The sequence below is a fragment of the Notothenia rossii genome (genome assembly GCF_949606895.1).
Source record: "Notothenia rossii genome assembly, chromosome: 5".
NCBI classification, from domain to species: domain Eukaryota; kingdom Metazoa; phylum Chordata; class Actinopteri; order Perciformes; family Nototheniidae; genus Notothenia; species Notothenia rossii.
Genome location: NC_136903.1, coordinates 83,493,088 through 83,518,013, shown reverse-complemented (window position 1 = coordinate 83,518,013; position 24,926 = coordinate 83,493,088). Strand labels below are relative to the sequence as shown.

General features: G+C 40.9%; 2 protein-coding genes across 2 annotated transcripts; both read right to left on the bottom strand.

Annotated features, from left to right (window-relative positions):
* Window positions 1-2,403: 2,403 nt before the first annotated feature.
* LOC307039857 (uncharacterized protein) lies at window positions 2,404-4,623 on the bottom strand. Its single transcript, XM_079682290.1, has 2 exons — window positions 4,487-4,623; window positions 2,404-3,069 (listed from the first exon to the last, which is right to left on the bottom strand). Exon 2 carries the CDS (start codon window positions 3,064-3,066, stop codon window positions 2,686-2,688), a length of 381 nt encoding a protein of 126 aa, XP_079538416.1. The 5' UTR covers window positions 3,067-3,069; window positions 4,487-4,623; the 3' UTR covers window positions 2,404-2,685.
* Window positions 4,624-7,791: 3,168 nt separating this feature from the next.
* Window positions 7,792-23,844, bottom strand: LOC307039858 (tubulin monoglycylase TTLL3-like). The gene is made up of 24 exons (XM_079682291.1): window positions 23,702-23,844; window positions 22,803-22,889; window positions 22,600-22,709; window positions 22,320-22,485; window positions 22,184-22,230; window positions 21,914-22,042; window positions 21,706-21,820; window positions 20,759-21,041; window positions 20,169-20,317; window positions 19,847-20,090; window positions 19,281-19,540; window positions 18,541-18,716; window positions 15,077-15,217; window positions 14,872-14,958; window positions 12,680-12,809; window positions 11,898-12,096; window positions 11,015-11,094; window positions 10,797-10,912; window positions 10,530-10,673; window positions 9,332-9,492; window positions 9,147-9,232; window positions 8,577-8,665; window positions 8,382-8,457; window positions 7,792-8,288 (listed from the first exon to the last, which is right to left on the bottom strand). The coding sequence occupies exons 1-24, from the start codon at window positions 23,772-23,774 to the stop codon at window positions 8,224-8,226; spliced, it is 3,213 nt and encodes a 1,070-aa protein (XP_079538417.1). The 5' UTR covers window positions 23,775-23,844; the 3' UTR covers window positions 7,792-8,223.
* Window positions 23,845-24,926: the final 1,082 nt, after the last annotated feature.

Sequence of the window (24,926 nt, the reverse complement as noted above, 5' to 3'; positions counted from 1 at the left end):
AATATAATCCTCAATTGGTGTTTACTAGCCTACTTCTGTGCGAGTAATACGTAACAAAACAAACTTGAGGAACAGTGAACAATCAGCCTATTGTTTTCTAAGATGATTAACATTCAGATAGACTGAGGTAGAAAATTAAGATTATACAACCACTTAAACAGGAAATAGGAGAAACAGGTCACCTTAGTATAGGCTACATTTATAGTAGCCTATGTGTGCACCAGCCTGTTTAGGACAAAATAAAACGCAGTAAAAGACACCGTGACAAAGAATGAGGTTACAGAGAACATATTCAGACTTACTGTTCCGTTGAGTGATCCTGCTGTCACAGACACAGACATAAACCGGTCACTGCCTCAGCATTAATTAACAACACCTGGATTGGACTGATTAGAGACTGGAGTAAGCGCCATTTTGGCTCCTTTCTCCCCCTCTGCTTGAATAGCTGAGCTGATGAGCATTTGGAGAGCAGTCTGGAAGTAAGGGGGACAACTAAATATATTAGACGATGTGAGCAGCCGTTTTTACCGAGCTGTAAACTAGTATTGGCCATAGTTAATTTCTGTAAATAATATGATGGGGAAGAGGAGAACCAATGAGGACATCGTGTGGACAAACGATGCACTGCTTCAGGACCAAGGCAGGCCCACTGATGTGTAACCCCATTTTATGTAAGTCAACTCTACCTTCATTTATCTAATGTTCACAGGCAGGCTCTCTTTGATATTATAAAGTATAATATATAAGTAAATGTTCTATGACAAATGGGCACAACACCATATTTAGCTGATACAACAGTTACTATTGTGGCAGGTCGTTCTCTCATACAATGATTTATTTAAAGAAGTATTCCAATACCTGCACAAGAATATGGCATTATATAAAATATAGCTTCTGCAGGGAAGCAAGGTTTTTGACCAATGTTCAGTTAAATAGCATCAACTTAAATTATAGTATATGTAATAACATATTTTTAGACACATTACTCTGCAACTAAGGAAACACTGTTGAGCTACCACTTTGTGGGAATTGATTTGGGCTTCAATATAAATATAATATGATTTTTTTATGACATACTATACTTGAAATAATATATAGTATAACATCCTAAACTATGACTTTATTGGCAAATTAAAACATACATTTACTTAGCTGTTTGTGACGCAAGCTGTACTTTTAAGTGATATTATTTCACTAATTGTATGTATTGCTGAGTAGTTAGAACAACACATTGATTGACATTGACAACACAAATTCAATGTTTCTGTCAGGTAACTGTAGAGGAGCAATATAGTGGAAAGTAGAATTAAACGGAAAGTGATGTCTCAAAACGGTAGAGTAATATGTATTTCTTGTATAAAAATACACTTGCCAAGGGTTATTTGTGAAACAACTTCTTAAACCCAAAGTGAAATGAGCATTGTGGTTCCTCTGAGTAATGCAGTCATTACATAAAAGCCTCCACATGTGGCCTTGAGTTGTTTTGATAACTGCCTTTTATTAAGATGAGTGGAGTTTTTATTTTATTCTATTGAGAATACAGCATTTTGCGACTGTATTTTTAATAAACAGAATGTCTCTCTGAAATTGCACTTTCCTTAATTGCCAGTGATAACGCTTAAGAATTAAGAAAAAGCTTAAGGAAAAAACATTTTGCCTTAACTAGATGAATGTTAAAATGATTTAATGGCAACATGGACACAAGTTTCCCTTGACGATATGACAGCAGCTGCAGCAACAATACACGGCTAATGTCGGAATAATTGCTGGATAACGGGTTTATTTGAAAGGGTTGGAGAGTTTCTGTGATATACCCAGTAGTGGCCTTACTAACAGTGCTGCATCATATCATAAAATATATTGTATTGTGTGCAATGAGGTCGCTTTCGCTATTATAACACTAAAGCTACCTGAAGTTAAACAGGAAATAATTCAAGGTCATGACGAGACGAGCAGCTTATTTCCCTCTGTTGCTTCATATTTCATGCTCATTGCAGGAGCACAGATGAGTCATGCCACAGATATTAGTGTAATGTAGAGCAGATAATGCATCAGACTTAAAATAGAATTTATTGAGTATCTGTGAACAAAGGTCTTTAGAAAGGGTCTGTTCTTCTCTCACAGGTCAATATCCTGCCCGTGCCTTTGTCCCGTTATCACACATCAGACGCTGCTGCGGGTGACGCAAGCTTATTTAGCCCAGAGCCATTCATTTGTGCTTTATGTGTTTGCTGATGCTTGTAATCATGCGCGTGCCTGACATCAATGCAGAGTGAAATGAATTAGACTTGGGCAAAAAATAATATTTTTTATCTCATTGGATTTAATTGAACAAACTTTTCTTTGAATTCAAGATTACACATGGAAACACAAGAAACCTCATCACAGTTTCTGAGACCAGCTTCATCCTTCTCTGTTTGCAGTTTGTTTTCTACAGAATTATTTCTACTTTCTTCTCTTTTCATTCAGGTGGTGAACGAGGTCATATAATCAGATAATACAAGTATAAAAGTAAAGCCGATCTAAGCTCTAAAGGACAGATACTGACCATAATGACTGATTTCCCCTGAACTAACACTGTTTCTAAGCAGGTGTCGGTCGGTGCCACGATGTAAGAGGCTAACTCCTCTGTGAGGTTTGTCCTTGGGGCCCCTGAAGGCTCCCAGGGGCCCCGGGCGCGTCTTCTTATTTCCTCTTGCCTATCCGTGCCATCAGTTCTGCATTAGCTGCCGCCTTGGTCCTCATGTCCTGGTTCTTGGCCAGGCCTATGAGGACGCTGAGGATGCTGGTGGGCACGTCGAGGGAGAGGGCGAAGCGGGACCCCTGCTGGGCTCTCTTCGGCACCTGGGAGGCCGGGCGAGGGGCTCGTTCTCGACGGAGCATCGTGTGGCGCTCTGATCGGAGCAATGAGTTCAACACCCCGCTGCGGTTGAGGATGTCGACAGCCAGCACATCCCTCTGTGTGTCTTCATCGAGTTTAGCGAGAGAGGAAGTGCCGCTCCTCTGGCTCTGGACACACCACGGCAGCAGCAGAGCCAGGCAGAAACACACACTCACACTCCTCATGGTCTGCAGGGAGGGAAGAAGAACCGATCAGCTATTGGCTCACAATTACATAACAGCACCCTGCATGTCTTCTGCGGCTGATGGCATCATTTCAACAAGAAACATCTGGAAACAGCCATTCTTTGCAGATGATATATCCTATTTAACTCTCCCCATTAGAAAAGGCAGGCTGGTGGACTTATAACTGGACTTTTCTTCACTGTTCATTTTACATTTGATTAATATGCCATTCTTTGCGCACTTAATGTAAATAATATCCTGCTTTTAAATTGTGCTAGCCGTCATTTTGCCCTTCAGAGTGTTTATTTGTCTACAGATTGTTATCTTTCACCGTCAGCTTGTATATATTTTACTTTTTAGTTCTGTTTTATTTTCTATTTTAAGATGTTTATGTTTGTTTATTATTTACTCTTTTTTTCATTTTTCAAATGATGTGCAATGCCTTTGTTTTAACATGCTGCTGTAACGAAACTATTTCCCAATTTGGGATCAATAAAGTATATCTTATCTTAGTTGGGACAGGAGGTTTTCACATGGGAATACAGAGTGTAATGCAACCATAGGATGACATTCCTAATCCTTTGTAATTGTAATATCAAGCATTACTCATGCAAGATTAAACTTCAGTTGTCATCCACAGAAAACACACTGGACGCTGCACTAGGTCAGAAACCAGAGGAGACTGTGAGGTCCACCGCAGAAGGACCACTCTTGGACAAAATGTCCTTTCCATTAAAGGCAGCTCCTTGTGGAATGGCCTCCCAACTGAGACACGGGATTGTCCCACTCTCAATAGCTTCAAAGGTCAACTCAGAGAATGGTTAAGAAACAAACAGACGTGCAATCACCGCTAAATGCACTTTAACACAGGGGTATCTCCTCTTGCACGTTATGTATCTCTTGTATCTCCTCTTGCACTTTATATGTCATTGCTGCTATATTGTACTGCCATGTGGTAAATACTTGTGTATGCTGCTCTTGCTCTTTTGCACTTTTTGCATATCATGTATTTAGTTTTTGCTATGTTTGTAAAATGTATTTTCTTAAATGTTTTATGTGAGGGACTGCGGATGGAAATGAGCTCAAAGCTAAATCTGGCACTGTTACGCTTGACACATTTTAATGTTTTACGTGTTCATTACTGTGCATTGTCGCTGCCAAGTAAACGATTAAATAAATAAAATTGTCCATGCGCGAAAAAAAAGATTACTGATAAACCCATTTAGCAATACTTGGCATATTTGAAATCTTCAAAAAGGTATTAAAAGCAAAATGTTCTGTATAAATTTAAAGATTCCCAGAACTACTTTTGCTATAAGTTATCAATATTTTGTACAGCTTTCTAATAAATCAGCCAATGTTCTGAAATATGGATAAACATTAGAAAGCATCAAGTGTCATAATCCCATTCAGTACTTACTCAGTGTCACCTGCGTGAAAAGTTGGTATCTTGTCAAAAAAGGCACTTCTCCTTCCTCTGGTCTAAAGCAAGGCTTCTGATATCTGAATAATGATCTGTTGTCTTTGCTCCTCAGATATCCTATCTCCTCCAGCCTCTTCTTCTTCTTCAGCGACAGGAGGATGTGCCACGGAGTCAGATGTTCAACTGGACTTCTGCCCGCTCGTCCACGACTTGGTCTTTATCTATGCCTGTCTTCTCCGTGACACTGCCCCTTCCCTTCATTTGTATCTCTTACATCTCAACACCCCGTCACCCTCCCCTCATTTCATCTCATTTCCTCTGCACTCATTGCTATCTTTCTTTTTCTAAAAATAACATGATGGTAATCACAATAGTTTGCCTTGAATGAATTGGATAGTTGCCCCAGTCTGCAGTCAAAGCACAAGTGAAACACACCGTCTCGGTTGAAAGTTAAGTACCAACACTGCAAAAACAAACAAAAATCCCATTGTCACTGATATGCCAATTTTTTATCCCATTACAAATTTAAAAATCTTTGTAGTTCCTATTGTGTTTGTGACATTTCTAATCCTTTCTTGTTTCAAGGTTCTGTCTTGATAGAAAATGCTCAGTAATTGTAATAAACATTCAGATGTATTTCATAAGTATCTCTGTCAGCTTGTGCTTTTTCTGATATGGAAAGTGAATGATAGTTACGAAGATCTATTGTTTACAAAGCCAAACATCACATATTATTCCGATTACACCTGATACCCTGCATCAGCTGGACCTTTACCCACCTGTAACCTGTTCAATTAAACATGTTCTGATGAATTAGTCAGACTACAGAAACATCTCCTGCACCTTAAATTAGTTATTAAGTGGTGAAGATTTTTCTACGTCACAAACTTCAAAAAAATTGTTCTGCAATTCAATTCGATTCAATTCTACAGGGGGCATTAAGTGGTAAATGTGGTGTCATCAATTAGTTAACGAAGGCAATTGCATTTCCTAAAATTTGATTTATGTGTTTCATAATAGTTAATAATGAAAGGAACTGCAAATCTGCTCCTTTGGATACAATTTTAAAATGATAGGCTGGATTAAAGATGCAAAAATCAGTGTCAGTTCTTTGTACTGATTTTGTGTTAAGACAGCCCAGTTATATATACATGTGTGTCCTTGTGTGGCACCTTAAACAATACGAAAATATTCAATAAAAAATGCTGAACACTGCGCATTGTTGCTACTTAAAGGAACATCATGTATGAGTACACAAAGGTCTATTTAAAGCCCACAGAAGAGGAAGGGGGGTAAGATGGGAGCAGTGGAGCTCTCTGGAGAAGGAGCAGGAAGAGGCTGTCAGGCCAAGGAGGGACTCCGACAAGACAAAGGTTTCCTGGGTCACCTCCTGTCCGGACATCAAGGGACTAATCCTCATCCGTCTAATGATGGAAATATTACAAGTGCAGCCTTACGATAGCTGGGCCCTCAGGGGCATTCAGGATTACAAACCGTCTCAGTTACCCTCAAATAAACAAACATGGGTCACACAAATGTCAGCCAGCAGCACACATAATCATATGTATACATGTTGTATTGCATTGTTGTCACAGATACTGGGTGACGCAGTATGTACACTCATAAGATTATGTAATCTCTATGCTTCAAGATCAAACAGCAATGTATACTTTATATCAGTGGTCCTCAACTGGTCAGGCCTCGGGACCCACTTTTTCCTTTGTCAATAAATCACGACCCGAAATTTTGAACCACTGAAATCTATTCAACAAAAAATCGTGCTGTAATATAAGCTTTTCAGCATACAATATTAATTAAAGTGAAGTACAGTGCATATATCCCTTAGATCCCTTCACAGAACTAAAGAATGCTTTTAAAATAGGTTTAATGAGATGATGGAATCAAAGCTGAACTGTATAACACAAAAAGGCACACATGCTGAAAACCCAACCCCAAAAGGGGGGTCTGGGGGGATTTTTAGAAATACTAACATGTAAACTACGCATTCTGGTACACTCTTGAGAAGAAAATAAATAAATCTATTACAACCCGACATATTAATAATATTTTATGCCATTGTTTGTTTTTCACTTTGTTCTGACAGCTGAACTTGCTGCTCCACACAGAGAGGAGAGTAAAGAGGAGATTTAAATTGTGGGTAAGGGTCGATAGCCCCCATTGTTCTGTGACCTGTCAATCATCAAACCGGGGGTCATATTTAATTGCGTGTTCATTTTTATCTGAAGTTGTACCCATGGTTGTATAAAAAGTAGTTCTACCGCAAAGTTATTCTCCGTGGGGACTTCTTGCAACAATCGTGACAGAAGTTTTCAAAACCGTTGATGGTCTCCGGTACTTCCAGTCCAGTCTATATGGCGCTGTTCCAGTCCAAGGCCGACTGCATGCACAGCGTTAGAAAATCGGGCTTCAAAATAAAAGTTTGACTTTTTTTCCACAAAAAAAAAGAAAATTATTCACTCACAAATCTGCGACCCACTCGAAACGGGTCCGCAATCCACTTTTGGGTCACGACCCACCAGTTGAGAACCACTGATGAGATCACTGATAAACCAGGGATATAAACACAGAACATGGGGAAAATTAAAGGATGACAAATGTGACATTAGAGGTCAATCTAAGACGCAGGGATGCTTGTTAATGTTTCCTAGAAATCTGAACACGTGCAGTTTCAGAACAGTATTTTTTGTTAGATGGTTAAATTGACCTCTAAAATCTTTTTTTGTCATCCTTTCATTGTTCCCATACTCTGTTGATTATATGCCTGGTTTATCAGTTGAGTTTAGTATTCATGCCTTTGTCAACAGTAATACACAAACAATCATTACCTAACACTAATTCAGACATTAGTTCTGAATACACACGTGCATTTTTGTTAGGGAGACTTTTCAGAGTTAAGAGGCTGCAAGGTTTTCTGGCACCAGGGAGCAAAGCCTATCCAGTCCGGGAGCAGAACCACTAACCCTTCAGTTTCATGCATAGTACCTATAGATTGATCTATTGCCTATTTATCAATCCCTCTATATTCAATTCAAATATTGATAATTTGATTGTCAGTCGATTGTCTGTACTCCCCTCCTCTCCCCTCCAAGTGGCATACTTGGTACACAAATGTATTTTTAAGAGTGAAATATGTCTTTAACCAAACTGAGCAATAACCAGAACATATTGCTGTTGACTTACAAACAACAGCGTGTTTTGTAAACGTGTGTATAGAATAGATGCAAGTTAAAACCTGTATATTTATAATACTATATTTCTGTACACATGAGACAAACCACAGGTACATCTTTTACAGTATTTTTATTTTGTCGGAATGACAGCTTCTGTTATGTACAATAGAGGACAGAAACAAATGTTACAGAAATTATAAATATACTCTTGCTCCAGACTTGCTGTGTTCAGGCCGTGTCCAGTGGATTATTTCCTATTCAAGTATGCTCTCTCTCTCTCGCTCTCCGCTCTGCAAGTCAGTACCAGGCAATGAGGAACTGGACAACCAAGAGGTAACTGATGTGTGATTTCAATACTCGCATGCTGCCCTCCTAACTAAGAGTGATCAGTGGGCAGGATAAGAGAGAGGATGATGTGCTGTTGAGCCAACGAGTGGACAACCCTCACGTGAAGTCTCTCTCGCAGTGATGGCGGAGGGAAGCGGGTTGAAGAGGAAGATGAGGAGCAAACGTGGGACAGTCGGAGCAACAAAACAATGCTTTTTAAAACCTCAGCCAGTACATGGCACTGCGCACTCTGTTGTAGTCGGGAAGCTGCTCGCAGGGACCTGATGGAGAGAGGCAGGAGGGAGAGGTTAGAGAACGATAATACAGCCTGGGCTCTGACTGATACAAAATGACTAAAACCACAGAGAACTCACCGACAGCTGCCACAGCGGGACACTTATCGTAGATGTATTTGCTGCAGACGTCACGCACCATCCTGGGGGTCACGGCCTGAAAGAAGAACAGTGGAGGAAGTCAGATCTCTTATCCTATAGATGGACTAGAAGCCACTTTGGAAAAGGCGCTGCTTCATGCAATCGTCTTTTATTTCCTTCCAGTTTGGGACTCACGTCGATGCGAGCGTCCCACTCTGCCAGAGGAACACGGCGTCCGTAGTTCAGGACGTGTCTGCCGATGTCGTCACAAATTGGTGTTGTTCCTAAAAGACAAAAGGGTGTGATTATTCATCTTGTTTAACTCTTAGTAAAAAATTCAAATAACAAATACACGTTGAGCAGGTTGTAAAGCCCATGATGGGGAAAGAGCAAGGCGAAGTCTTATTTCGCCTGCCCATTACTCCAAATAAATGACTGTTGAAATGTGTTGAACCAGACTTCACCACTGTAAATTTAAATATGGCAAAACCAATGAAGAATACAGAATTCGCATTGACCTTGAGTACAGCACGTTTGTTTAAAAACATTTTCTTAATATACTTTAAAAAATATTTGTTCAACTTATTTTTAGATTTGCTATATGAGCTATCCGTGTTAATGTATCATACATTATAACACCCACAAATCTAAATGCAGAACTCTGTTAGTATGCTTACTCCATCTATTCACAATGTCAAGTTGACTTGGGATTTGGAGGATTTAGTATGAATGTTTTTGTAAATGCTTGACCAACATGTCACCCACCATTGAGCTGTCCCACCAGGCTGGCCTTCAGGGCGATCTTGCCTCTGACCACATCACTCTCCGTCACTGTGGTGCACAGGTTCATCCTGTAGGGGGCAGCGAGTGGAAGAAATGAGTCCTATTGTCCTATAATTAAAAGTAAAATAAGATAACAGTTTTGATGTTCTGCGAGTGTCTCTACTGACCAGGCGTTCTGGGACCAGTGCATCATATCTTCAATCTTGAGCTTGTCGGTCACAAAGTAGATGCCCAGCAGGCCGGTGTTGCTGTAGGACGAGTGGAAGGCCTGGAAGCTGTGGCACAAGTCCTCCTCCACGGCCAGGCGGGCCAGACGACTGCTCAGGTGCTGCAGGGAGAGGGAGGGGAGTTGATATACGATTTTTAAAATACAATTTCTTGACGGTTTGACATTTAAATGCAAATTGAACCAGTTTGAAAATGTAAACAATTTATCAATGTTGCATTGGTTTGATTCAGCAACCTTTAGTTTTTCACTTCACACTTAAAACCTTTTTTTAGCACAATATATTTCTGGCTTCAAAAGCTAATACTAGAAACACATGTATATCAGGGTATATGCAGGAATCCTGAAGTCAAATGTAAAACCTTTTAAGACCTTTTTTAAGAACCTTTCCATACATTTTAAGAACTCATCGCCACTTCGAGTTTTAACCGGTTACATTGGCGATACACTTTACCTCACATTGACTATATACAGTATTGATTGTCCTTCCTCCTTATCTTCCAACCATTTGGACGCTAACTTGCATTTCCCCATAACGATGTTGTTTAACAACCAGCGTAAACGGACCTTCGTGTGCTATCAGTCAGTGAGCGTGCGATGTCCTGTTCAGATGACGTCAAATCCAACGGGATGCCATAAATAAACTACACAGAATCACACTACACACCTACGCAATGATTACATTCAGGCAGACTGTAGAATACAACCTCTTTGGACAATTTATATACTTATTGAAAACAAGCTACAAAATGTAATACCTTGGAAAATGCCGTTTAATACTTTTTAATAGCCTTCATTTTTGCTAAATTGATTTATCAACTTTGAATACTTTTTAAGACCCCGCGGACCCCCTGTGTTCAATGCAGGGATTGGCTCTCAATGATTAAACCAATGTTTGAGCAGCTGCTTTATATTTCAGCTCTTGTTCCTCCCGAGATGTCCAGAGGCAGAGGGGAGACCCCTGACCCAGGTCATCAGGGAGGATCATAATCTACCCCTTTATAATGGCCACTCAAGGTACTATCAACCTCAAGTGGGCAAAGCTAAAAGGGGACACTGCTGGATACAATTCATCCGTGTCTTTTCTCTTAACTGCATTAACCACAATTCCAGCTTAACAAAAAACCCATGTCACCAACCTTTCCACCGCCGTAGGTGAGGTCAAAGCTGCCGATGATGGAGTTGGCCACCATGAGAGTCACGATGTCCGGGCTGGAAGCATCGGCGCCTTCAACAGCGATGGCAACGTGACACAAAGGCAGAGCATCGTCACGCATACGGATCTGAGGAGAGGAGATGGTCATGTTCAGTGATTTCTCCGACTTGGCACAGTTATACATTTGAAGGATGGTGAATAATGGTTATGTTGAATAGCAGAAGAATAGAAGATCATGTTCTCAACACACCTCACTGCCTGAGAATCTGCAGGGGGACAGCACGGGGATGGCATCGTCCTCGTATTCGAACGAGACACCGCTGAAGTGAGATTTGGCCAAACCGACCAGCTCCTCGTGGTTCACGCCTGCAGAGGAAGCATGCTACGTTAACATAGCATTTCAAGTAGAAAACCACAGCTAGCAGGGTGCCTCCTCACAGTGTGCGCGTTAGGATGAAGAGGACGTACCTCCAGCAGCGGACAGCACCATGCGGGGGGCTTTGTAGTGGCTGCTGATGTAGTCCACCAAGTCCTGACGGTTCAGAGTCCTGGGAGAGTTAACTAATTGTTACACAATGTACTTTAATATAACATGGGATAGATGTACTGTAAGGACATTAAGAATGACTAACTGTTGTAACTTGTTTTATTTAAGGCAGTAAAACATTTCTTTACTTGATTCTTGATAGAAGTTAAAAAGGTACAACGTTTCACAGGAAATGCTTTTATTTTGAAGTGCAAGTATGTGTCCTCCTCTGACACCTTCCTGTTGTTATGAAAATTGAATATGTGCGTGTCGAGTGCACTTCCTCCGTCTTCCACCGTTCTTGTTGGAAACGGTTTAATGAATATAAAGTAAAAGTTCAGTTTGGATAAGACTGCCCTTGGTTCTTCAGTCGAAGCTTCTATTACACAACACTAACTAACCAGAATTAGCACCATCACATCACGGCAGTTTTTACAGCAGTGTGTCTGATGAAAGCTATTCTGAGATTGTGACTGATATTTAAAGTGGACTTATTATGCTTTAGGGGTCTTCCTTTTACTGTAGAGTGGAATAGGAGTTTCTCTCCCACACACTCCCCCCCCTGTCTGAGTGAGATCACTATGTAACACTTCTGCTTCTATTGGTTAGCGCTGCAACACATTGTACAGTACAGTTGACTAATCACAACGCCAGCTAACCAATCAGAGGAGACCGGGCTCTGGTTTCAGACAGAGGGTGAAAAATGAAGATATTTTTGAACATTAAGCTTGTAAACATGTCACAGGAGAGGTACAAAATACAAATATGAACCTGCAAATGAGCACAATATGACCCCTTTAACTGTGTGTTTGAGAATCCTCTTGCCTGGCATTGCTGGATGGTCCCAGCACGCTGTGTCCCAGAGGAGTGCCCTGGAAGGCGGTGGCGTGCAGCAGGTCCAGACAAACCTCCTGCAGGTTCCCCTCCACCTCCTCCAGCTCGCGCAGCACCACGCCTCTCTGCTGCTCGATGTCTGCCTCGTTCAGAGAGCAGCTCTGCACCACTTCGGCCAGCAGCTCCACGGCTGGAAACACAGAGGAATAACTATCTTAGTTTGTGTGCACTTACTTGTGAAGGTCTTACTAACTTAGACCCATAAGACCAGGAATGTATCAAACTAAAGGGAATACACTTTTTTTATAGAGCACTTTTCAAACATTGTTACATAGTGCTCTCCAATAAAAACAGGACATTAAAACACAAGAAACTAAATAAAATAAAACAGTGTAAAACAAAGACCATGTAATGAAACCTATATACATTCAATTATATTTGGGATTCGAGATCAGAGAATGAAATTCTTGACAACAATATCTACAATAGTTTTTTACGCAGAGACGGGTCTCCTTTACTAAACCAATGTTCAAGCATCTTCTCTGAACTTCATTTCTTGTTCTTCCCGAGATGTCCAGAGGCAGAGGGGAGACCCCTGACCCAGGTCATCAGAGAGGATCATAATCTACCCCTTTATAATGGCCACTCAAGGCACTATCAACCTCAAGTGGGCAAAGCTAAAAGGGGACACTGCTGGATACAATGAGGTTTTAGTTTCAGCTTTTCTTTACGGCATAAACCCAAATCCCATCATGATCTGAAGTTCCTCCCACCTTTAGGCAGGTCTTTGGCGAGGGTCTTCATGTAGTACGCTGTGTGCTCGCGGGAGGTGTAGGCGCTCAGGTGGGCTCCCATAGACTCCACCTGCTGCTCCAGGGCCGTCTGAGGGTGATTCTTGGTTCCCTGGGGACCGAGACAAATGGTTATTAAAGGGGACTGTGTTATGGCTTTGTTTGGGTAAAGGGTGGAATACCTAGTGATGACACCATAAGACATTTTAGTTGACCACGAACTGACGTAAAAATAATCAAGAGTGGTGATTTGGTTATCTTTTTGTCTTCATTTTGTTAGGATTTGTTACAAGACCTAGTTTCATGTTGTTAGTATCATGGGTGCTCATTTAAATGACGTGATAGGTGGAAAAGAATATGATTGGTTCTCCAAATAGCTTTCTGACATAATGTTTTCTCTCTGGCAACGCGGCACTGATTTATTTAAATATAGCCTGTTATAAAACTGTTGAGTAGGCAATGTAACAAGAACATGGTTAAACAAGGTTAAATCATGTATAAGGAACAAATTATGCTTGTTTCTTTCATTCAGAAGTTAATATTCAGTGTGGATACAGAGGTAGTGTTCCTGCCTCAGCTTCCGGTCCATTTGAACACTTTTACGTGAATTATGTCATTAGGAAAGCTAAATGAAAGCAACAAATCAAGCCTGACTTTCCCCAGAGCTGTTGGACACACTGCGGGACATCTATGGACGCCAGTGTTTCCCATACATTGATTTATTTATGGCGGGCCGCCACAATTAAATATCGTCCGCCACAAATGGAGCTAAAAAAAAAAAAAGGTTTTTTTTTTTTAGTCTAATGGATAGTGAAGTGGGCTGATGATCGGAAGGTTTCGAGTTCAAATCCTGCCTGGAACACCACTACTAGTGGGAGGGGGGGTGCGGTGCCCCCACAAATAGAATCAAATTCTGTGGGAAACACTGGACGCCTCTCTGTCATCATGTTGCTTAGAAATGAAGCATATAGTGGGTGTTTCTCAATCTCGAGGAAAGCTGCTCCAGAGCCACTATTTCAAGCATACTACGTCATCGAGTGCCGCCGAAGGATTGTTCCAATGTCCTGCATACTTGGAATTCTACCGAGGCCGGCGCACTTCATAGCGAGAAATTTCGAGGCTGCACACGTGTATCCTCCGCGGTCTTAAAATCCCCACAATGCTTTGCGCACGGACCAATTTCCAAATCTTTGGCGGAAATCGCGCAAAATGTAAGGCGGGGCCTCGCATATGACCTACACCTGTTAGCCTGTTCCACCATTCTTCGTTTTCCGAGGCTAGGAAGGATTCGTGCCTCGCTTCTGAAGGACCTGACTCGAAAGACATGTGCTACCAAGCAAGCATCCTCGACATTGAGAAACACCCACGGTTTCATCTGAGGTGGACCCTGTCCAACATCAGCTCTCTTTTTTTCCATGTTTTTCTAAATGACATTAAACTCCGTCCTCAGGTAGACACTTGATTTACCTCTACCCCTCCCAGCTGATGGAAACACAGCTTTCACTTTCTATTTGTGAAACATTTTAACATTGCCTTTATCACAATCATTTATCTATCCCTGGGAACAATCCTTCTTTGGCATTGGGTCCTTTAGTTTGTTAAGAGCATCCTTGTGTGCATGCAGTTATTACAACTCTGTTTTATGTATTAAGTATTTGTAAAAGCCTTCTATTTGGTTACATGGATGTTAATTATGCAAATGTCAAACTTTGGAGGAACATCAGCTTTGCCAAAGTATAAATATGATGAACCCTTAAAGGTGGGGTAGATAAGTTTGAGAAACCGGCTCGAGATACACTTTTTGTTATATTCCATGGAATGCTCTTAACATCCCGATAGCGATTAATATCTTAAGAGCTTTGACAAAAAACCCATAAAAAAATGTCATCTGTAGAAGCCGTAGTACAGTAAAAAGCACGAGCAATCATCTGAGCCGGCTAAAGTAACTGGATGGCCTACCTGCCTGTCAGCCTTCCATCTGTGCACAAACTTATCTCGTGCCCTCATTCGTCATGTGCGCGTTCGTGTGTGTTGGAGGAGTGGCTCTGTAAGGAAGTCTGAAGGAAGTGGCAGATTTTTTCCGGCTGTGTATTTTCAAGTTCTAGCGCACTCGAGCTGGTTTCTACAAAATTACCTACCCCACCTTTAAGGTCATGAAACCTAGAAATGTGTACCTTGAAAGCCATGTGCTCCAGGAAGAAGCCTGCTCCGTTGTTCCTCTCAGTCTCATAGCGACTACCAGCACTGATCCACAGTCCAACCTACGATAGGGAAGAATTGCAGGGAAATATTAATCTACAAGAACACAAACACATTTTTAATCAAACAGCCCAACCTCCTTAATGGCTGTAAATAAATCCACTACATCTGTGTTCTTACGGTGCAGGTTGCATGTCCGGTGTCCTCGGAGGCGACCCTCAAACCGTTGTCCAGGGTAGTGAGGTGCGTTTCAGGGGCTCCCAGCAGGCTCTGGGCATAGCTGACTGAAGACTGTCCGCGCCTCAGAGACAGCAGGATGGGCTGCAGGGGTAAGACATCAGTCATTTTATAATCCTATACAATTCAAAATTAGTGTTCGGCATTGTTTTTATCTCAAAAACATTGGACACCGCTTTTGAATGTTTTCATCATCATAAAATATTTTTCACATGACTGCATTGTGCACACATGATTCATCTTCTTTTTTATTATTCTTACCAAGCAAAGGAGGCCAAGTTTCAAGTTAGAATGACAAAATGGAGGGTTTTAGAACTGTTATCTTGTATTGCAGTATTCACCTTCACACAACCTATTAAATTACTATGCAATACATGTCAAATGAACACCCTTTAAAAAGGACTTCACATCAAGAATCTGAATTGTAGGCCTGTGTTTCCTGTTTTTACAAACAAAGTGGATTTGTCAACATGTCTAGGCATAAGCCTGACTACTGAAAACTTAAAGACTATTCATCCATGTAAACAGTAAAGCAATAGTAGAAAGGCTTGGCATAGGACAACATCTAACCTTAAAGCTAGCAGCTGACATTGACACCCCTGCCCTCTTATGCTATCGTCCAATGACTAAAAATAGACAAAACCATAATATCAGTATAATAAGTTCAATTCAGGTGAACACATTAATTTAACGCATCCATCATTTTACACTCTACGGCAATGGGATGTCATTATATAATAATTTCCCTTCCGGACTGAATATACAATAATTGGGATGTTTTTCTAAGAACATCTAGGATCAAGGTAGTTGCTAAATGCAGTATTTATAGAATGATAAGTAGTGCATGATTTAGGATGAATACAACACCCTGAATCACATTACTTTTGAAGTAGTTGCACAACCCAGTTCCACTAATATAACATCTGTGTCCCGTTGACAATTTCTTAAGGTTATTGTTCAGATTTGGCATACAATGACTTACAACAATAAAACATTTTTGACAGTTGACATTAGTGCAGGATTGTCACCATCTTCATCTGCCTGTCCAAAGTCACAATGCTAATGCTGCTAGCCATGAAGCTAGCTTTGGAAACTTAAAGAGGGCAAGCGAGGACAATCGAGAAACGACACAGCTGATGACCTTGCGACAGACCGGAATGACGACCAGCTTATCTGGATAACACGAATATAAATCGGATGGTATACATGGGGTGTTTATTATAAGACGTGCTTTTAAGTTTGACAGGTGACCTTGCGTTCACTGCTAGCTAACTAATGCTAACCGCTTCTCGTTCGATGAACATCGGACAGCTAAGCTAGCCGGTTAGCATGCTAGCCTGTTAAGTAATCAGGCGGTTTACCCTCTTCGTTTATTTTTAGCTTGGCGTCCAAACAAGTAGAGCATCGGTATAACGTTTAGATATGTCAAGGGCTTTAAAAGTGAACTTACATTTCGGGATTTGCCGAGGGCTCGACCCACGGTGCTCCCGACTCGGCACACGGACGCCGCCATTTCTCAGTACGATAAGGGAGTCTGTTCTGAATCTGTTGTCGTGGGTTTTCTTCGCTGTCAGATAAATGTGTGTCACCTGTTCAACTAAAATGTGTAGTATCGCCACCAACCGGTCATGATGTGGTGTTGCAGGTGACTTCAGTTCCGTATTGCTACTTTACTTTGTTTTTCACAACTGATTAGGAAGAAGATTTTGAGGGTGGATTTTTTTACATCTAAAACTGTATTAAAATGAATTACTATTAATACATAATCTGAACATGTATATTGTATATTCAATAGAGATACTCAATGTATACATCTTTCCTGTTGATATTTACATGTGCTGTGGTTTAGTTTTTTTAGTTTATACAAATATCTGCCGTCTGTGGTTATTATGTATTTCATAAAACCCTTATGTTGTGTTCGGGTCTCCCGTGACCCGTTTCAAGTTTAAATTATATAATAACTACGTTTTAGTTTTTTGTGTCGGAACAAGGCTTCATGATATCCTCCACAACAGCTATATAAACACTAAAAAACAGATTTTGATCATTTTAGCCAAGTCTGAAGGTCTCTATAAAAAAAGTGTATAATTTGGTGTTCGGGTCTGGGGAGACCCAGCAGAATGGTTTTGGGTGACCCGAGGTCAAATGTTGCCCAATCAAGATTCATCTTTGACTTTAGACACCCCCCACCCTCACCCCCTTCATCAACTGCAACAATAATTTTTCGCAACATGCACCTGGTCTCCCCTACCTCTGCCCCACCTCCCCCCACGGGAACTCGACCTTTCTCAAAGAATATGTACACTAACACTTGAACCTGAACACACACATGCACGTGTGTAATATGTGGTGTAATGTGTTTTGGGCCATAACTTTAAATTACAACAGTATTGTACGGTTATGGATGCATCATAAGTTAGTTATGATGTAGTTAAAACAATATTGGATGACAGTCATTTTTTGTGTGTGTTTTGGACTGAGATAAGTCATGGGTCAAAATTGACCCGGAACACCTTGAACGTTAACAGCTTTTAACACAACACAAGGGTTAATTGTCTACACGCAGCTGTGACAAAATTATTTCACAAACTGGGGCTGATAATATAATATTTTATCTTATCTGAATTCAAATGTATAACTATTAACACATACTCATACCCTGAAGGTATCTAGCTGAAATAACAGGGGAACGGTTGTCGTAGATCACATTATTGGAACAAATAAAGAAAGAAAGTGAAAAGAAGACTTAGTTATTGAATGTCATCTTTATTATGAGGTAGACCATACAACCCTGCAAAAAGAAAGTGGAAGCTGTAGGAGTGTGTGAATTATTTGGTCAAGTTTTTTCATGCACTCGAGGAGCTGGTGGCTGTTTGCCTGGGCTGTTTTGGAATAATCTCTAAAGACAAAGAAAGAACCCGGCCGTTTTTTAATGTACAGGGTTGGAATTTCTGTGAACAGACTTTTTGAACCACTCGTTTCCTCTTCCACAAAAGGACAGAGCGAGACTGTATATTAACGGGCAGTTGGATGGTCCTCACGGTCATTGGCAGCTGAACTGGGAAGCCTTTATTAGCGACAGGCACAGGCAGATCAGGATGAAGAGTAGTACAAGGTGGAGTAGAAATCCCACTGCTGATGTTTTTGAACTGATTCTTCAACAACATCTTAGGTAGAGGCTTGACTTTTTCTACCACAGGCTCCTTGTCTCTGCTGCGGCGTTTTAATCCTGGACGGTTCAGTGGAGGAAGTGTGCAGGGAGACCTGATCTTGTTGCCCTCAACAAGCAGGTTGACTCCTACATACTGTGGCACGTCTACTGCTGCCTGGAGACCAAAAGTGATATCTATGGTAACAGATATTACCATCAAATTGTGTAACTGTACACTATTATAACTCTTCCTTACCTGCTTGTATATGAGCTGGAAGTCCCCGGTGTTTGCAGTGCGGTCCGCTCTCCGGTCCAGGACGACTCGTATTGTGTCTTCCTGCACAGCAGAACAGAGGCGGGCCGTCACCGGGGTGGAGTGAGCCATCGTGGGACTGGCATTGAGTTCTATCAACCAGGGGCGCAGGTCATGGCCTAAAAACACAGAACAACACATCCAAGGGGTCACCTACACATACCCTTTATTTATTTTAGTAAATGTGCACAAAAATATTAGAATGGAATCTATATTGGAATCGTTCAATTTTTATTATATTACCAATATATTATCAAACGTAAATTCAACTGTGATAAACCCTGGTTTACTCTTACATTAACACTGCATTTATTTATACTTTACATTTCAACTTATACTGTTATTTATACTAGTCTTCAACACACTCAAACCATACATTCAATATTTGTATTTATTTAGACTGCTGTTATACTTTGCAGTTTAAATAAAACAATTAGGTTAACATATTTTCTATTTTTCTATATTTGTTATTTGTATATTGTAGTATAATACAAATAGTTTACATACTTATTTAGACGTTTCCTATCATTTCCCTATGTTCCTGAAAATAATTGTTTTAAATATAAGTGAATGCATGCTTTTCCAAGTGCTCAAAGCGCTTCACATTACATATTATATGTATTGGACATGTAATGAATCAATACTGTATACAATGTATATAATGTACAGTGATATAATCCTACCTAGCATGAAGTCAGCACCGTACAGCTCGAAGGTGTTTTTGCGTGACTCCATCAGATCCTGTGTTGTCTGTAAAGCGTGGATCACAGCCTTCTTCATCCCGGGAACCACCACCGTCTGCCACTGAGCTCCCCTCCCCTGGCTGCACAGGAAGGTCCTGAACTGATCGTCAGACCACATGTTGTCTGCTGGGATACCGTGGTGGCGCTGCTGGGAGGGTATCAGGTGCTTTTGGATGGAGTTATTGCACAGGTGGACAGAGCTGAAAAGATGGAGTAAAGAGAAATACGAGGAAATGGGTGATATGGGAATGAGAGAAGTATAATGAGACATGTTTTTAAAGGGCATGCTTAGAGAAAGGACTCAAGACTGACTACTCTACAAGTGTTATTTGTATAATTCTACTAGGACAGAAGAACTGTAAGAAAGTAAGATGGTAAAGTGTCAAAGTTATTTTTCTAGTATTCACTTAGCACAGAAACTTAAATAAACCCAGCTGATAAAAGCTAATTCAGCTATGACAAACAAAACCTGTGATGCCTTTCTTTGTCTTACTTCACTGACTTACTTGTCCATTGTATTGAGCGAGTAAGGCTGCGTAGAGAAGCGCACGTAGCACTTTTTGTAGAACCACACAGTCAAAGGGTTCCAGTCGGTGACCAGGAACCATTGGCGCAGGTCAAACTTGGTGCCATGGACCAGCAGGGGGCGCTCCAGGTACTTCTGCACCACCCACTTGCTTTCCTTGATTAGGGTTGAATCTCCATCCACCAGCTGGAGGATCTGATCCAGATGCTTGGCACATTTGATGCCTGGAAGAGAGGTTTGGCAGATCAGCCAGGACTCGGTCACATTTTGTGTAAACTGTTTGATTGTGTCTGACTTCTCACCTCTGCCCCTGGACATGGCTCCCGGTTTGATGATCCAGATGTTGTGTATGCCGTCGATGTCCAGCTGTGGACTGACCTCCACCAGCCTCTCTAGCATGGCTTTGCAGCATTGCACAAAAATATCACTGTTCTCGATCTTTTCCCCTCCACTAAAAGAGACAAAGAGAGGGAGGGACTGTATAAAATACTGAAAGTCGCTTTGAATCACACGTGGGACCCCAAATGTGGAGATGAACTGGGTTAGAGCCCTAACTACTGGCTTCACTGAAATGGAGCGCAAGGGAAACGCTGCAGGATACCTTGTAGTCTGGCACATTATAGTTAGCATGTACGCACAACCGGACTTAGATGGAGGCCCCACGCAATCTATGATCAAATGCTCAAAAGGTTGGCCAATGGATAGAATGGGAATGAGGGGAGCAGGCTTAACAACCTGACTTGGTTTACCAGTGAGCTGGCATATGTGGCATGCTTTAACATAACTTGCAACATCGCGCTTTAACCGAGGCCAGAAAAAATAGCGTAGCACACAGTCATAGGTTTTTTTGATCCCGGTCGGCTTTCTTTTCTTACACACACACAACACTCACTGAACAACAAGTTGGTAACTGTGGATAAACTCTTCCCACTGCTCCTCTGTAAGTGGGGTCTCTAGGTTTCTGTCTATGTCACGATGCTCCAGACTCTCCAGAAACTCCTGGCATACTTTGAGAGCGCTGGTAATCATTTTGGAAAGGTCCATTGGTCTTGACCGCTGTTTGCTTCGTTTCCTCGCAGCCCGAGTGTTGTGGCTCGTTCCTTCTGTCTGAACGCCTTCCTCCCTCTCCACAATGTACTTCAAAAAACTGGTGCAGGCTGTCCTCCTGTAGTCCTCTGCAGACAAAGAGGAAATTAAGCTTTTAGTACAAGGATGCTGGAAATCCATTATACTACACGTGAGCAGTAGGGTAACATTTCAATTAAGAGATATCAACATGAAATGTACCCATTTCATTCCCTAGTGCAAACATGAAATATGAAATTAGACATTATCTTATTAAATATGTGATTGCTTTCAGATAGTACAGTTCTGAAACAGAAATCTGATTATTGGATTCAAAGTTCTTGTTTCATTTTGTTGACGTATTAGAGTCTAAAGTTTTACAGAGGGAAATTTGGATATCTCTTTGTACCTCTAAAAACTTATTTTTTATGTCAATCAGACTATACATATACATTTCATTCTGCTACTGAAGTGGAGATTTCTGGCTCAAAGAATGATTCAAAACATTTATTTTGAGGAAACGGTGTTAAAAATTATGTATTCTAAATTTGCATTTGTATACATTTTGCAATTTCTGGCTCAAAGAATGATTAAAAACATTTATTTTGAAGAAAGATTATGTATTCTGAATTAGCATTTGTATACATTTTGTATTTGGGTCAAAACAAAATTGTTTTTAGTTGAATAAAACAAAGATTTCTATTTAGGATGTTTCCTTCCCACTAGTGTGAATGAAATCTTGTCATTAAGGCGAAATAGTCAGTCAGATCTCACCAATGAACGAATGCTTTTCATCCTGTGCTGCCAGTCTGTAACAGCGTGGAAAGAAGGTGTCCGGGTCAGCGGCGTCAAACCAGTGCAGCTTCCTCAGGTTCACACACAGCCCCGACTGACAGAGAAAAGACATTATTAAACATTAATGTTGGGTGTGAGAGGAGGAGACCACTGCAGTCATTTTTGATGTAAAAAGGACAATATGTACCTTGGTGGTGAAGCTGCCAGCTTTTGCAAAATGATTGATAATCTGTTCTTTTTGCAAGCTGTTGGGGTTGATGGCGTCTCTACGCATCGTCCAATAGAAATAAACCATTTCATTCCGCACCAGGCGAGACTGCATGAGAAGTGGGGAAAGAGGAGAGCTGAATCTGTTGAATTCAGCTAATAACCTGATTTTCTGAAACGTTTAACGCAAAAAACTATTTCCTGCCTGTTTCACATCACTCCAGCCTCCAACCTTAAATATTATATTTACCATGATATCATATATTCCATCAGGGTCCGGCTCTTTGTTGACATTGTCTGAGAAGAAGGAGAAATGTTAATAAATGATGGGATATACACAGATATCCGCACCCAGTATAAAATGGACTCCCTTTATTATAGCTGACCGTCATCTTCATCGCTGTCAGCAGAATCTTTAGGGCTGCCCTCCTCGCTGTGACGATGGTGAACGAGGGGCTTTGGGCAGTGCAAACGCTGCTCCACCCAGCCTCTGGCCCTCAGCGCTGTCCTGATGACAGGGTAGGGGCCCTGGACAGAGAACACCTTATGCATCTGAGAGGAATGAGAGCATACACCTAAATATTTGTAAAGCATTTTGACAGGTATGTGACCAGAAAAATGTTTTGTATACAGGGTCGGGGTGTATATTCAGTGATGTGAACTCACCCTGACAGCTTTGTCCACCTGAGCTCTGGCTGTCTTCAGTCTTTCTGGATTGAGAACAGGTAAGCTAACAAAACTGCGGGGGACTTTGCCCTCGGGAGGTGTACCTGCTGCTAGAAAAGATTCAAATATATCAGAACAGAATGTGTAATTATACTGTTAAATTGTTATAACGCTTATCATATCGACATGTAGTGGAAACCTACTTGCTTGCAGGCCTTTGCCTTCATCTTGGGTGTATTTCTGGATAAAAGCTGTGACTTTCTGATCCTTCGACAGACCTTCTGTTTCCCCTGCAGTAACATCAGGATTGTAACAGTAAAGTATAAAGTATTTTGGTGAAATGGCTCATGTAAACCGGTTTGCAATCTGAGCCAGAACAAAATGTTGTAAGCTCTTCATAACACACATTTCATAGTCTTCTTCATTACATACAGTAACATGACAACAAGTAGCAGTCCAGTACATTAAGGAAGTGAGACTAGGAATAGTCACAAACTCAAAATGTGACATATCTATCTCAGAAAACAAAATGTCCACAATTGTGATGATCAATATGGCCTAAGCCTAAATGCATAAACCAAATCTAACAGGACAGATAATAGATTTAATCAGGAAATACAGTGTGGTCATGGCCAAAGACAATGTAACTAAAGGCTGGCCATCTTTAGCTTGGAGTTAAAAAGAACAAAGTCATGAGACTTTAAGAAGCAGCCTCTGAGTTAAAACATTTAGCCACCTGTCCTGAGTGTGACCTCATGTTTTATTCAGCATTCATAAGCAGCCTGTGTATGCTGTCCTTTGGAGGTGTTAACTCATACAGAAGTCACGTTTCACGTTTCAGTTTGGAAACAGGTCTGCAGCAACAGTAACACACCCATAATTGCACCTATGGTTTGATCTGTTAACTAACAGAAATAAAGAGACACTTTTTAGAATTGTCAATCAAATTTGCAGTAGTAGATGGTTTAAATCCTGGGTTATGAATTAAGGTGATAAGACCACCCTTTGACTAACATTTGAAGATATTTAGTCCGTGATAGTATATATCATGTCTGTTCTTTGGGTTAATCACACATGTGTTATCTTTGTTGCTTTAACTCACCACTGTCTGGGCATGCTGTGTAGCGTCTATCAGTAGCCAGATGGAAAGGTTGTTTGGATTTGGTGGTCTTCATACCAACATTGGTCTTATTCTTCTGAGGCACCTCTGCTTTTGCTCTGCTTCATGGTTTAGGATATGCACTGCTGCAGGGGACAACATCTAGCATTTATAACATGTAAAGTGTACAACTGTAACACAAAAAAGGTGTAAAATACAGGGATTAAAACGATGTAAACAACTGCAGGTGTCATGCATCTCCAGCTACTGGTTGAGTGGATCCGTCTCTCTTCAAGTGCACTGGACTATAAAGTAGGTCAGCTTACTGTGCAGGAGAACACCCCAGGGTGGCTGTGATACTCAGTCTGATTTCCTACTTGCCCAGAAAAATAAATGCTACTACAAAGCCACCCATATTTTTAAACTAAAACTAGCATCAACGTCACAACCTGCCCACACTATTTTTTAGACCTACTGGGAAAGTTGCTCAACACTGTCTCTTAAACTGGAAGGATACAGTCAGCATTTAAAACCGAGGCTCTGCCCCTGTTGGTTTATTGTTTGTTTTCCTCTTACCTGCTGAGGTTCACGGGTGTATAATCTCCGTTGAAGCCGGTTCTGTTTCACCTGAGGAACTCACCTGACCAGACTCTCGCTGACTGTGGTTCCCATGGCAACAGCACGACGACTTCATCCTGCTTCCTGCACCAACTGCTGAGTAAAGGGGGGGATTTTCAACGTCATTGTTTTATATAAACGATTATTTTTTTGCGAGTTTTGTTTTATATATTTGACACTGCTTTAGGCGTCTTATTTTTGCAAAATAGTTGTTTACCTTCACTAGGATATTAAATATCGTCATGCTTATGCCCACGTGGAGGAAGTACTCCGATTATTTACTGAAGTAAAGTAGTACAAATAGTCAGTTACAACTATAAGTACATTACATTTGTACTTAAGAAAATAATATTTACCAATCCTGCACTCGGTAAAGATTGGGTTTATTTGTAATACATTTATAAACTACTGGTTAGCTAATATAATAAAATGTGTGTAGATTTACCTATAAAGAAACTGCCAATAAAATCTGCAAAGTATCTAAGTGTGTAAAAAGTTTAGTTTCAAAACATCTTCGGTGATTTCTAAACAAAACGGTAGCAAAATAAAGCTTTAAGACATTTTTTCAGTTGGTCAAAAACAAGTGGAGGTTTTCTTGTTCGCGTAGAAA

Coding starts and splice junctions, on each gene's coding strand:
- LOC307039858 (XM_079682291.1), bottom strand. CDS start 23,774: ATGAAGACCACCAAATCCAAACAACCTTTCCATCTGGCTACTGATAGA. Junction 22,710..22,802: donor AGGCAAAGGCCTGCAAGCAA/GTAGGTTTCCAC, acceptor AATCTTTTCTAG/CAGCAGGTACACCTCCCGAG. Junction 15,218..18,540: donor TCCAGCTCATATACAAGCAG/GTAAGGAAGAGT, acceptor TTACCCCTGCAG/CCCATCCTGCTGTCTCTGAG.
- LOC307039857 (XM_079682290.1), bottom strand. CDS start 3,066: ATGAGGAGTGTGAGTGTGTGTTTCTGCCTGGCTCTGCTGCTGCCGTGG.